This window comes from Achroia grisella, unplaced genomic scaffold (assembly GCF_030625045.1).
Source record: "Achroia grisella isolate CSIRO2021 unplaced genomic scaffold, CSIRO_AGI_Agris_v1 utg544, whole genome shotgun sequence".
Classification (NCBI taxonomy): Eukaryota; Metazoa; Arthropoda; class Insecta; order Lepidoptera; family Pyralidae; genus Achroia; species Achroia grisella.
Genome location: NW_026712929.1, coordinates 4,227,886 through 4,241,117, shown reverse-complemented (window position 1 = coordinate 4,241,117; position 13,232 = coordinate 4,227,886). Strand labels below are relative to the sequence as shown.

At 31.0% G+C, this 13,232-nt stretch overlaps 1 protein-coding gene across 2 annotated transcripts in view; it reads right to left on the bottom strand.

Annotated features, from left to right (window-relative positions):
• Positions 1 to 13,232, bottom strand: part of LOC131847936 (NADP-dependent malic enzyme-like) — a 46,274-nt gene that overhangs the window by 29,754 nt on the left and 3,288 nt on the right. Inside the window, exon 1 of one of the 2 annotated variants that reach the window (XM_059197663.1) lies at positions 6,454 to 6,539. The exons of the other annotated variant lie outside the window; for it this stretch is intronic. Within the exon in view, the coding sequence (XP_059053646.1) occupies positions 6,454 to 6,539 (86 nt within the window). Of the gene's footprint in view, positions 1 to 6,453; positions 6,540 to 13,232 lie in introns of those variants that run through there. 2 annotated transcript variants of the gene reach the window in all.

The window sequence follows — 13,232 nt, the reverse complement described above, 5'->3', positions numbered from 1 at the left end:
GTTTATATCTATAATATATCTTCACCCGTGTGAAACCAGGGCGGGTAGCTAGTGAAATATAAACGCTTTTCAAGCGGCGAACATACAACTGAAGGCGAAAAATCTGTAAAATAAATCCGGAACTGTACTTTAATAGTAAATTCTTAATTAAATGTGGCATTTAAGTGTTATAAAATCTATTTTTACAATCACAACTAAAAAAAAGTTCTTATTTATTCTAACAATCGAAATTAACTTGTTGACGGCGTATTCCAAATAATATATATATACATCAATAAATATTGGGCAGTATTGTAAGCAGGCTAATTACACTTCTAATTCTACGTAAATTTTAGAGACGTCTCAAATATTAAAGAGATTTATTCTCTCTGTTAGGGTTGTTACGGTTAACCAGAGGTAGTACATAATATATGACATCTATTCCCGATTCAAATTTGTCCCCTGCATAAATAATATCCGGTGTATTTCAATAACTTCGTTATATCTATTCAACTCCATTGGTTTCTAGTTTAGCTGCTAGAATACGGATGTTAGATGGTAGATGATGCCTTTTTTATATAAAACTTAGCATACAACTACTCATGATACAATGTCATCTCATCCTGCTAAAACTCTTTTAGGCGATTAGTAATGAAGAAGTAACAGACAGATATTTATGTAATATTAGTATAGATAGTACATCTCTTTTAAGGTTTTTTTTTTTTATTTAATACTAAAGATATTATTATCCGGAAAGAAGTAAACTCATTATACATTTTTATAATCTTCTATACTTATAATAAATCTGTAGAGAGGTCAATTGTGTACTTGAAATACATTTCCAAAATAACTATCAGGAGGTTATTAGTGATCGATACTGATGCCAAAAATGCAATCAGTAAAATTTTTATCTGTCTGTCTGTTCATTATAGAAACAAAAACTACTCGGATAACGAAACTTGGTACAATTATGTTTCATACTCCTGGGCAGGTTATAGTATACTTTTCATCACGCTACGATCAATAGGAGCAGAACAGTGAAGGGAAATGTTAGGAAAACACATCAAAACCACTGAACCGTGAAGAAGGAGATAGACTACTTATTTTACGAAAAACGTCGGAAACGCAGACGAAGTCGCACGTAACAGCTAGTTTTTATAATAAAACGTGGGAGCGCGTGTGCGCCTTACTACTTACAGTGATAAGGGGCGGAAAATTTGGATTTGGCGGGAAAATGTTTGATTGACATAGTGTTAATATTCATGAATTTCATATCCATACATACATAATGTAATGTATATATAGACAGATATGAGCATTGACACAGATATTGATCTTATCACGGGGAAGTCACTCACACAGGCTTTATTATCTGTACCTTACGATGACGTAAATCAATATGAAATAATAATTTAATAGAAAGATATAAACATGACTTTGTAAAGATAAGAAAACGTCACGGAAGTCCGATATATAATCAAAATCTCTAAGAAAATGTTCGCGTAATCTACAACTCCACTTTAAAAAAAACATATTGTACATATTACATAGTGGAAAAATAGGATATTGCTATTTGTCTACAATTATTTCAACTAACTAGATCAAGTATCACATGGTGGCCGTAAGTCTGTTCATGAGAGGATTTGATCTACGACTCTACTGATGATGAAGTTTTTTTTACATTATTTACTAGCTATGCATATAGCTTATAAATCAGAATATCTATATTCTTACATATATATATCAGACTGTAGTTTCATCAAAATACGTTCAGTAGTTTTTGCGTTAATGATTAACAAACATCTATCCATACTCACAAACTTTCGCTTTATATAATTGTATCTCCTACATATGTATATAATATCGTATTTATGTATTGGTCTTGTCTTTAACTACCTTAACTGGGATTCTTGTCGTAAAGTTATCTTTATCCCTATACCTTGATATAAAGAATAAACATTTTGCCACTTTCTTTAAGAGAAGAATGTATTACGAGAAAGAGTAACTCTGTATATTCTAATACCTTCACTTGATCGAAAAGGATTTCGATTAGATATGTAATCGCGTACGTGCTATCCGTTACTAGTTTAATAGGAACAATACTACCTAAGACAATCTTTTAATCTACAAATGAACGATTTGATTTCTTATATTAGTAAAGAATGGAACATTCTTTAAGCTAATAGTAAAAAATTGTTATAATCCTTTCATCTTTACATGACGTTTGATACTTTGAAATTTAATTTAATTATATATACTATGAGACTAATAAATAATTAATATCATAGACGTTATTTGGCGATGCTAAAAAATATAAAGTGTACATACACATTTGAGCCTCGACTTTAATTTTGCATGTCATGTTCTGGTACAGAATATTGTCATCATAATCCATCAAATACCATGGTATAAACCACATTTCGAACTAAATAAAATTATTAATTAAATAAATATAACCACAGATAAAATCATATTATATACAGATACCCCATCTCATAAATGAAAATAGTTCGGGCTATTCTTGGGGCAATTTTATTTGCCAGCGCTAGATCTGAGGCAGTTCCAATTAATAGTATATTAGTAAACATGAAAATAGATGGTAGTCAAATCAATCTACATGACAGCAATGTTTTGCAGAGATAGGTATATAACTGTATATTATACCTGATTGGGTATGATTTAAGATAACATGAATGAGGTGCACTAATGCAATATGTTAGTATCTATAGTACTCTCCTACTTTCCTTTTTGCTAGCTCTACCGCCTACCTATGCCGCAGTATAGCGGGACAGTCTCTGCCATTCTGCTTACATGAGCAGCTCATAGGCTCCACTATCTGAAAAAAAATCTTTTATACGTAATGTGTATGTTACCAACATTATAATAAACAACCATAGACAACTCGCACAGTATTATCTCATCCCAAAACTGAGCATAAGTTGTGCTGTGAATAGTAGATTTTGTTATGGGTATAGAATAGCAAAAACGTTGACGAATATGTTTTATAATATAAGGATTTTATTTAATTTCATAGAAAGTTATTAACAGGGGGCCCCATGCGGTTTACGACTTGGCGTTACTACCCATAATCATGGATTAAATCCCGATACACTACAAACATTTGTAAGTAAGATTATATTTGTTTGTATTGATCTGGACATTCTCTATTGTATTTATGAAGAACTCTCACTGATCTCCTCTAAGGAAGGATAGCTCTTTGTGAATTGTTTAGGATATTTTTATAATTAAAAATTACTAAGCGTAAATATACTACTACTAAGTACTTACAACAATTTACACTACATTGCTTATTTAAATCAGATACTATCAATAGTAATTTTATATTACTATCTTTAATATACAAATATACCTATATTCTTAATACAATAATTGCGACGTCACATTGTATGTCAGTAGGATTCTGGTCGGTCGATGATGGATGGTCAATAGCCTCGACATGCCCTCGACACAGAACTACAAAGTTATTGAGGGACAATAGGGACTTAGGTAGTACTTTGTAATATTCTCTTATCTGTGGTAGTACTAATCGTAATATTAATGACATCGATTCTAAATTCAAAATATTTATATTTATTATTATATTCACCACTTAGATAAAAGTCATAAAGAATATTGCCATTCTTTATAGATCTGTAAACAGTACAGAAGCATAGGTAAACCCTGTATAAATTGTGTTATTTGTACCCAAACTATTCAAATGTAATTGAAAATATGTAATATTCCATTTACATAACAAATATAATATTTATTTCTAATTTTAATGCCCAGTTTTGAATTAAAATTTAAAGTTATAATATTAATATATACTTTATAAATTCGAATTTCTTTCTAAATGAATAGACAACAGTAAATATCAAAATGCAAGTTGTAATGACAAGAGACAGTGACTACATTATTATATTGGGTGTAATAAAATATTACAGTTGTAAATAGAAAAGTTACGTACGTTATCTAAAAGAAATGCGCTCTTCTTATTGTCAGAACTCAAACATTAATATATTCGTCATAACTTATGTTTTATTCCAACTGAGCCGTTATGAGACAAGTTAGAGCACAAGCTTCGCAATATGAGTTGGAATTGCGTCATCTCGACCGTCGAAAGTAATTTTAAAATGACTAAAGAAATGCGGCGTGCATCTTTGATCATTAGGTACCCGCGTTTGCAATGTTATTTTTGCGAATCTTACAAACTTAGACGAATTTAATTTTGACGCTAATTATATTTTGAATTTATATTTGACTTATTGCACAAACATCTGTAGCTGTAGATAAACTATTTTGAATTATATTTGTTTTTTTTTATTTCTTAAGTTATGCTGTATATCGAAGAAATATATATATAGGATTAATAAATAGTAATTGGTCTAAAGCGGATGTAACAATTTATGTTTGTGGACAAAGATACTACCCAAAGGTTGTCCTGGAAGAGATTGTTTAGTAATAAGACCGCCTTTTATATTAGTTGTACCGGGTGTAAAATAAAATATATAATTAAATTAAATAAATAGTACACAATAAATCCAGACATTTTCTATAAGAACCTAATAAGATAAGGCTTCTCATGTCGAACAAAGGGAATCAACTCTAATTTGATACTGCTCATAAAACTCTACCATTTGACTTCATTATGCAAAAGAAGCTTACGCCTGATATAATTATAGTAGCAACCTGTTGCGAAATTACTTAGATATAACCATCACTCATATGTATTTAATAATCTTTTTTATGAGCCCATTTCAAAATCCGTTGAGTGATTTAGAGAAAAACGACGCGGATGGTATGTTTTATATGTACTATACCAAGTATATTGTGAATGAAGGATATTGAAGACGAGACGAGCAAAGAAAATGGCATCGGTATAGTCACAAAAATTATATTGACTTATGTCATATATGTAAAACTATATATGTAGTTATTATAAAAAACATGTATAAAACATATGTTGTACCCCAACATAGATACAATGGGTAGGTTTAATCGAGATATATTATAGCAGAGCGCAGTGACAGAAGCATTATAAAACATTATAAAACAAAATGTACATAAAGAACATGATATTTTAAATATGGATAAAAGAACATATAAAAATTGCCAGTGACTTTCATTGTAGGTCTAACATATATAAAGTCGTCCGAGTGGATCTCTATCTCGCTTATTTATGCGCGTTTTATTTGTAAGATGGGTTTTGGTTGAAGGACATTGAAATTACAAAATTTCTATGCCCTTCAACCAAAATCTCGTACGGAGCCATGATATTTTTGTTGTCGGGATTTGTATCGCGTAAGTACCACAAGAGTAACATAATAACATGTTATACATGTACGTAAGCAAAGATTACCACTTACCATCAGATTTACCGTTCATGTTACATTAAAAAAAGATGTAAGCTATTACCGCTTCCAAGAATCGATTTATTGCTGGAAGATTATTGTTTAAATCTACGAGTGTTCAAACACATCTCTTTCCTTTCCTAATCGTTAGAAATTAACTACAATAGTTAGCTTGAATAAATAAAAATTGAGCGTTGATTTGTAAAAATAACCAATACTTATTCGTAAGTAGTAGTAATAGTAGTATTCAAAATCATTCGCAATCTACTTGAACTACTAATCTTTATTCTTTTAAGTATAGCTAAAATTTATCTATCATTGTTACAGGTAAGGTACGCTACAGGTATCTCCTAATAATTATCAACTACATGTATAGAAAAATATTATTTCCTAATTGTACATAATTAGGTACCATATTTAATACTACAAGATGTATTTACATGTAAAAAAATTAAAATGTTAGCTTCTTGTCTAAATCAAATATTAGCTAATTTTGGAGTCTCTACATATAAGGCCTTTTGCTTTTTTAAAATTTATGAATAAAATACAAATTCATTTACCAAAGAAACCTTCTTCTCAATATGGGAGGCTTAACAGCCTGGGTCACAACTAAAAAAAAGACATCTATACATTAAGAAAAAAATCAGATATGAATTTCACAAATGTACAAAAGTTACGTAAGGACTAATAATAATATTAATAATAACAACAACCCAGAACAATTGACACAGCACCATCTAGTCCTAAGTTAAGTCAAGCTTGTCTTATCCGTACTAGACAAGTGATATAAATACATAGATACATTTATTTGTAAATATATACATATAAAACAGCCAGACTAATACACAGAATCATACTCAAGTGACTATTGGAAGTGAGGCGGTGTCTAAACGGCAAGACCACCATATAAAAATTAATCAGTGTAATGAATAAGAATATAATAATTCGTTTGAAAAAGGCGAGTCCGCTTAGGAATCCGTTTAATTGCAATGATTCGATTTTATGTTATAATTTTATAAACTTACTTGTTTTTTTCTCCTTGATATTTGGCTTTGCCTTCTCATTTAGCCAATATCAAATTTAGGGAAATATACATAAAGATAAAAAGAATGGATAAACTTACTTGTTTTTGTAAAATACACCAGCCCCATTCACTTGACGTGTATCCAACTGTCCGTTGGATTTGACTTTGCGTGTCAGGATATCCATTTAATTTTTTAATAATTAAAAGAGATCGTAATAGTTCGATACTTATATCACAGATGACGAGAATATTATTCAAAATAGTTTTAAATAATATACAATAATATATATATCGGTTTTACTTTGTTATTTTATTCTTCTGTCGTAACTAGGCACGGTGTTGCTTGATATTTTAAAAATAATATTTTATAGGAAATTTTATTTATATTCAGATCAATTTAACTCTGTCGATGTTTAATTGACAACTGTAATTTATATTTAGGTACTGAAGAAAAAATCCGATGTTATAAAATTTACACAATGAGTAACTGAAAATGTTGTCCATCCGGGAATAAAGTGTATCATAATAAATAAGTAAGATACATCCCTTATCAGTTAATTATATTAATAGGTAGCACGCGGAAAAAGGGACATGGGACTGGAATAGGTAGGTACTCCTCACCATAGCAGTGCTGGAACGTCGGGGGTTTTAGCGATCCCAAACATCGATTGTAATATTATAACAGATCTTAATTCACAGCTATCTTCAGAGTGTTACTCGACTCTTATATTTACTTACTCACATCCGAATTCAATAAAAGTTTACAAGCAGCAATATGATCCAGGTTCATACAAAATTAATATATATAAAATCATTATTTGAGAAAATAAATAACATTCATTAATTTAAAATTACTTAATTTATTTTAAAAATAATTTAGTACCTATTATACAGAAAATTACCAGTAAATAAACAGAGCAGTATTTTATTTTCACTGTGACTTCATTCGTATGTTTATTTAAATGCCATCTATCGTATAGCCTGAATATAACAATATAGTCTGTGAAAATTTCATCTTAAAACAGACAACCGAACAGTTCTCTCCGTGTTACGCTTTTGTGATGAAAGAATAAAAAAGATTATAACAATTCTACCTATGCGAAGCCGGTACGGGTCACTAGTTTTAAATAATATTGTGACAATACTGTTTTATACAATAGTATTCCTGGCTATTCCTACTAAATAGTATATTACACGTATTAGGCGCAGTTATCAAAACCTTTAACAACATGGCACTCGCATGAAAATCACGTGTCAAAACTGTAGAATATACAATGTCTATATATCGTGTATAACTTACGATCTAATCTTGAACAATAACAACAACAGACAGAGAGTGTACTATATGTATCTTTACCACACATAAGGATCTATACGAATGTAACCCGATTTTGAGGTCCTGACATTTCTTTTTCAGCAGACGACTGGTAACTACCCTGGTAATTTTTAACCCGATAGGCCAAAATTAAATGACCCGCTGTTCAGGATGATGCGAACCCAGTAACTAGAACAACTGTAATTGTACTTTATATATATATATATATTTCGATAATTGAATACCATTTTTTGTCATTATTAACCGTTTTCAACAAAAAAGCTCTACGTTTTTACTTCACCTGTGCATAAAATAAATTTCCAAATTTATTGAAATCTGAGTGCTACTTAATATATACACAATTAGTCAATGTTAAAACAATTTCTAGTAATTACCGAAGACATCCGCTGTCTTTGAGATGGCCTTGCTAACGTAAAAATTGTATAATCATTGATCTGTAAATATTCAGTTATCTTTGGATTGTGTTTTTTATAAGTAAAATAAGCGATGTCTTCACCAATATCCATATGCTACGTATCCGTATGCTTGTTTGCCACCATCGTAGTTTAAAAAATATATACATACATACAGTTTTTACATTCATATATAAATTAAATACGTAATAATTTTATTAATTAGCAAATATGTACACATGTAATAAATATATCGCTGATTAAATGCCAAAGGGCCATGACGCAAAACGGTAAATTTTACAGGAGAGCTTATCAAAATTTTCACTGTGATATTATTACTTTTTTTACGAATCTATAAGTGGTATATCTATGTGTTAGCTCTAGAATCACGGGTGTCTTTTCTAATATAAAATTTATAATAATTCAGTTACAATTTTTGAAAAAATCTTTCACATCCAAAACTAACAGGAAACGGCGTCCATTGTGCAAAGAATGTAATAATACCAAACCTATTCACTTGTATGCATATTGTATATATTTCTGACCTTCATAATGTCTGCTTACTTTCTGTGCCTCATATCATTTCATTAAAGATTAAATCACAGCACCGCGTGACACTTGCAGTTCACTCTGTCAGCTCGCACGATCTATATTCAAGATCACGACAAGGGCACGGAAACGCACGGCGTACTCACGAATACCTACCGCTTCGTCTCACCACACGTAATAGTGTGATTACCAATAAAGGTCATTATCTCATTACATATGACCCGCAAAATTATATCTACTTCCCGTATTGAATGACTAACCGTGTTGTCGTTATGTTATTCTATTTTTTTTATTCCTTTTGGGAAACCCAAATAAAACTTGTTTGCAATCATGACGCCTTAGTCTTCGCGAATAGTAGCAAAGTCTTAAAAAAATTACGTTCTATTTTTAAAGTGGTTAATCGTATAATGTTATATAGTATTCTTCTCGAATCAGAATCTTTTGAAGTCTCCGGGACTTATGGTATTTTGCCAGCTCTGATGCCACTATTGTTGCGCCATTCTACTACTCTACTCTTTAGTTGCTCTAGAGATACTTATTATGTATAATACTATTATATGTATATATAATACTATAATACTATGTTTATAAGCTGTGGTTAGCAGTTTCCAATGGCCAGCATCTAACTCGTTGAAAGAAACATGTTAATAATATTTACAAAGGCAATATAATTTGTCGCAGATAATTCCCAACTTAAAAGATATTAACAATAGATTATATAATTAATTAATAATCATGATCATTATTATCAAATGAATATGATTGGAGTTTTTTGAAGTCATTAAAAGATATTTTGCTACCAATCTAAACTTTACGGTTTACGGTCAAAATGACGACAAACTGTTGGATAATGCATCACACTACTCAAATTACAGGATAAGAAACATGGCATCTAAGTCCTCTGGAAGGACAACGCATACCTAATTATTACATGATAACATGATTTCCGTGGTGCTGTTCATATATAGAGACGACGATTATTGTTTACCATCAGATAGGTATGGTAACCATTTATCATCAGATGGGCTGTATTCTTATATGCCACCATCGTAATAAAAATTGGTTGATATGCTTACGATTATATAAAATTCTTTTATTTTTTATAGATCAATATTTGTACCTAACTATATATTTTTATGAATACCTACATACTTCGATTGTTTTCACTGGTTGCAAATATTATCAATGCGTAGTTGTATGTTTATAATTAAAAAGGTTAAAGATTGGAAGTTATACTAGTGTTGGTTACAGACAACACAACCAAAGTCCACACTTTTTAATATTCCGTTGTAATATATTTTTAAAATTCACCTGTATTGTATCCAGTTCAATGAGATCACGAGATGACAGGCACGTGTTCAGTATATGCCAATACCAAAGGCAAGGATATATTAGTAATCTATTAAAATAATTATTATTGTATAGTATTGTAAGTTCATCAAGTATACAATCTATTGGATATGTCCTATTGAAATAAACTTGAAAATTTAAATAAATAATAGAGAAAACTGTCATACGCCCTAGTGTCGTATACTAAAATCGGGAGCAATATCGGAGCAATGGTTTTGACGGCCTCCGTGGTCTAGTGATTTAGTACACCGCCTTACTTCCGATGATCGCGGGATCGATTCCTCGCACGGCACAAACTTTTATATTCATGAGTATGATTCCGTTTTCTATGTATAACATATATTTACGAGAAAAAAAATCTATGTATTTGTATTTCCCTACCCATAACACAAGCTTTAGCTAGCTTGACTTGTGTCTAGGTGGCGCTGTGTGTATTGTCCTGATAGTATAGTGGTGGAGAAGAAAATCGACTCAACGCCTTAGTGTGGCCCGTGATAAAAAATCGGCCCTGATTTCGCTAAACACGAGGCAATCTAGGAAGCCTATATATTGACATATCCCAGTCATGTGGCCTAAATCGCGGATAAACATATAATAGCATATAATTTTATAAACACAAAGGCTCCCACGAAAACAAGATTCAGCAGAAATAAATTACGTAATATTATTAAACGTGCGTCATTATTATCCTCAATCCGTTTCGCAAGTCACACAAAAAGTTGCATTAGACACAATAACTAATGCCCATTATATTACTATGATTATGAGCGACTATTTCAACGTGTAGAAACTAGCAGCGACATATTGTTACAGTTGCATACACTACGTGACGAAATGTCAAGCCTTTCATACACCTCCGCTGTTTATCTGCAATTACTTACATGCATAAATAACATTACTACACATAAAAAGCATTTTTAAATACAATTATTCATTATTTTTACCACATTAATTGTGGTATCGAATAGGTCTCCGCTACGTAACAAGGTGCCACAACGCTGGTATTCTGCGGATATCTTCATTTATATAAACATAAACATCTATGTATATAGAAAATAATAATATATATAACATACATCTAGGCGTATAACAGTGAAAATAATATATGTATAGCTGCAACAATTTATAAACTAGCTGACGTGCCTTCATTCATATGGTGTTCTCACCCTGCCCACCCTTCTCACAAATAGTTATCCATAATTTATTATAAACACAAGAAAGAATCAAAGCATTATGTACTGTTCTTAAATTATCCGCGAACATCCATTTAACAAATTAATTATCTTTTCTAATACATAAAATCCTCGTGAGACAGCGATTGTAATAAAACCCCAAAAGTCCGAAGTGGCTTGACCGAACCTAATGTAATTTTGTATGTATATTCATTAGGTCTGAGTATAGGACGTAATTTATTTTTCATACCTCTAAGTGATAAGAGTGCATCCCAAAAATATATTTTGTATTTATTGGATAAAATTTCATGATTTTGCATTAAAAAATAAATACAACTCTAATTTTCACCAGTCTATCGAGCGATATTAAAATTAATATCGCTCGATAGACTGGTGAAAATTAGATATATGGCATGGCATATAAATATATGGCAACTAATAACCTAACATTTATATAAATTTTAAAGTAAGTTTACTTGTTTGTTTCAAAAACTAGGTCAGTATCGACAAATGGATAAATTAATCGTTAGCAACAGGAGTGAAACGCTCGTTAATCCTTTGTAGTTTGTACAATCAACTGAATGGTTCGAAAGTTATACTAAACCACAAAAGCAGACACATAATGGACCTACAGATTCCGAACGGAATTCTCGAAGTTAATGACTGGCAACATTATGGACTACATCATAACTACAAAACAAGGAAGTTCTAGGTAGTCACAGTTCACTTCACACAAATGCTACTAACGATGACAAATTCAGATCATTAATTTAACTACAGTACCTACTCTGTTAATTGATCTTGCTTAAAGCGATATTTATCTGGTCGAGTTTTTGTAATCACTCAATAAAAAAGAGTTTCAACATTTTTTTAAGTATACCTACATGATGTTGACAGATTTACTATGATACTGGTTATTCTGTTTCTAATTTTTAAACTCTTGATTCATAAAACATTCAAATCATAAAAATATTTATGTACCTAAGTAGTAGTCTATTACGGTTGAATTTAAAAATTCTATTCTATTCTTATTATTTGAAGTTAGTTTAAAGTATGTTAAGAACTATAGGGTTTATGTAAAAGAAAATAGTATAATTTACAAAATACGTTCATTGTCTTCTTTCGAATAAGTAATCGTAATAAATACTGTTTTTTCTTCCATAGGAACATAATTATTTTACTTTATCTATTATTAATGCCGTATCTACGTATCTCGACCCTAATTAGAATTATTTATTAACAACACATATTTACTGTACTGCCCAATATAGTCTGTGGTTTTTATATATTGTATTTTAATCGGTATATCAGCCATAACTTTCTATCTTATGACGTTTTTTTCATTTAATTAACGTTATATATTCCCCACGCAAGTACAAGCACTAAATATATTTATATAATGTTACATGTTGGTAAATTAAATACTGTGATGATGGTATGGGGGTGGGTTCATATACTGCGTACTAGTTGCGTAACACAAGATCAATTCATACATAATAAGCACTACACACTCATTCATGCAACTTGACTATGTTAATAGCTTCATGGGTAAATAAACAAAATGTAACCAGACCGAGACAGGTAAAAAAATATATTCTTACATTGAGACACTGCTGCTGACCTCCTCGCGAATTAATGAATTAAATTAGACTGTGCCAAGGAAATCTCGGTCTATTAAGTCAAGATATATTATGGAAAAAATATATCCGCTGGTGTATTTTAATTACTAAGGTCAACAATTTTGCCTGTAAGAATGAAACCTTTTCAACAAGGTGGTACCGAGAAATAAATATCGATGTTGATGGCAGATTGCCTTTCATTCTTATTATAAATATTATTTTGTACGTCATTTCTTACTTTTATTGTTAGCTTCTTTCTGACTAATAGATACATATAGACCCCTCCGATCGATCCCCCGCTCAATTCAATCAGGGATCAAAATTATAACGGCCTGAGCCAAGGTTCAACCCCCTAACGATGTCTTCAGACTAAAGTCGTATCCGTCAGGGATTAGTTGGCCTTTAGCCGTTCCATAAGTTCCGCAAGTTTGTCGTCTGCACTCGCCCCCTATCGTCCGGT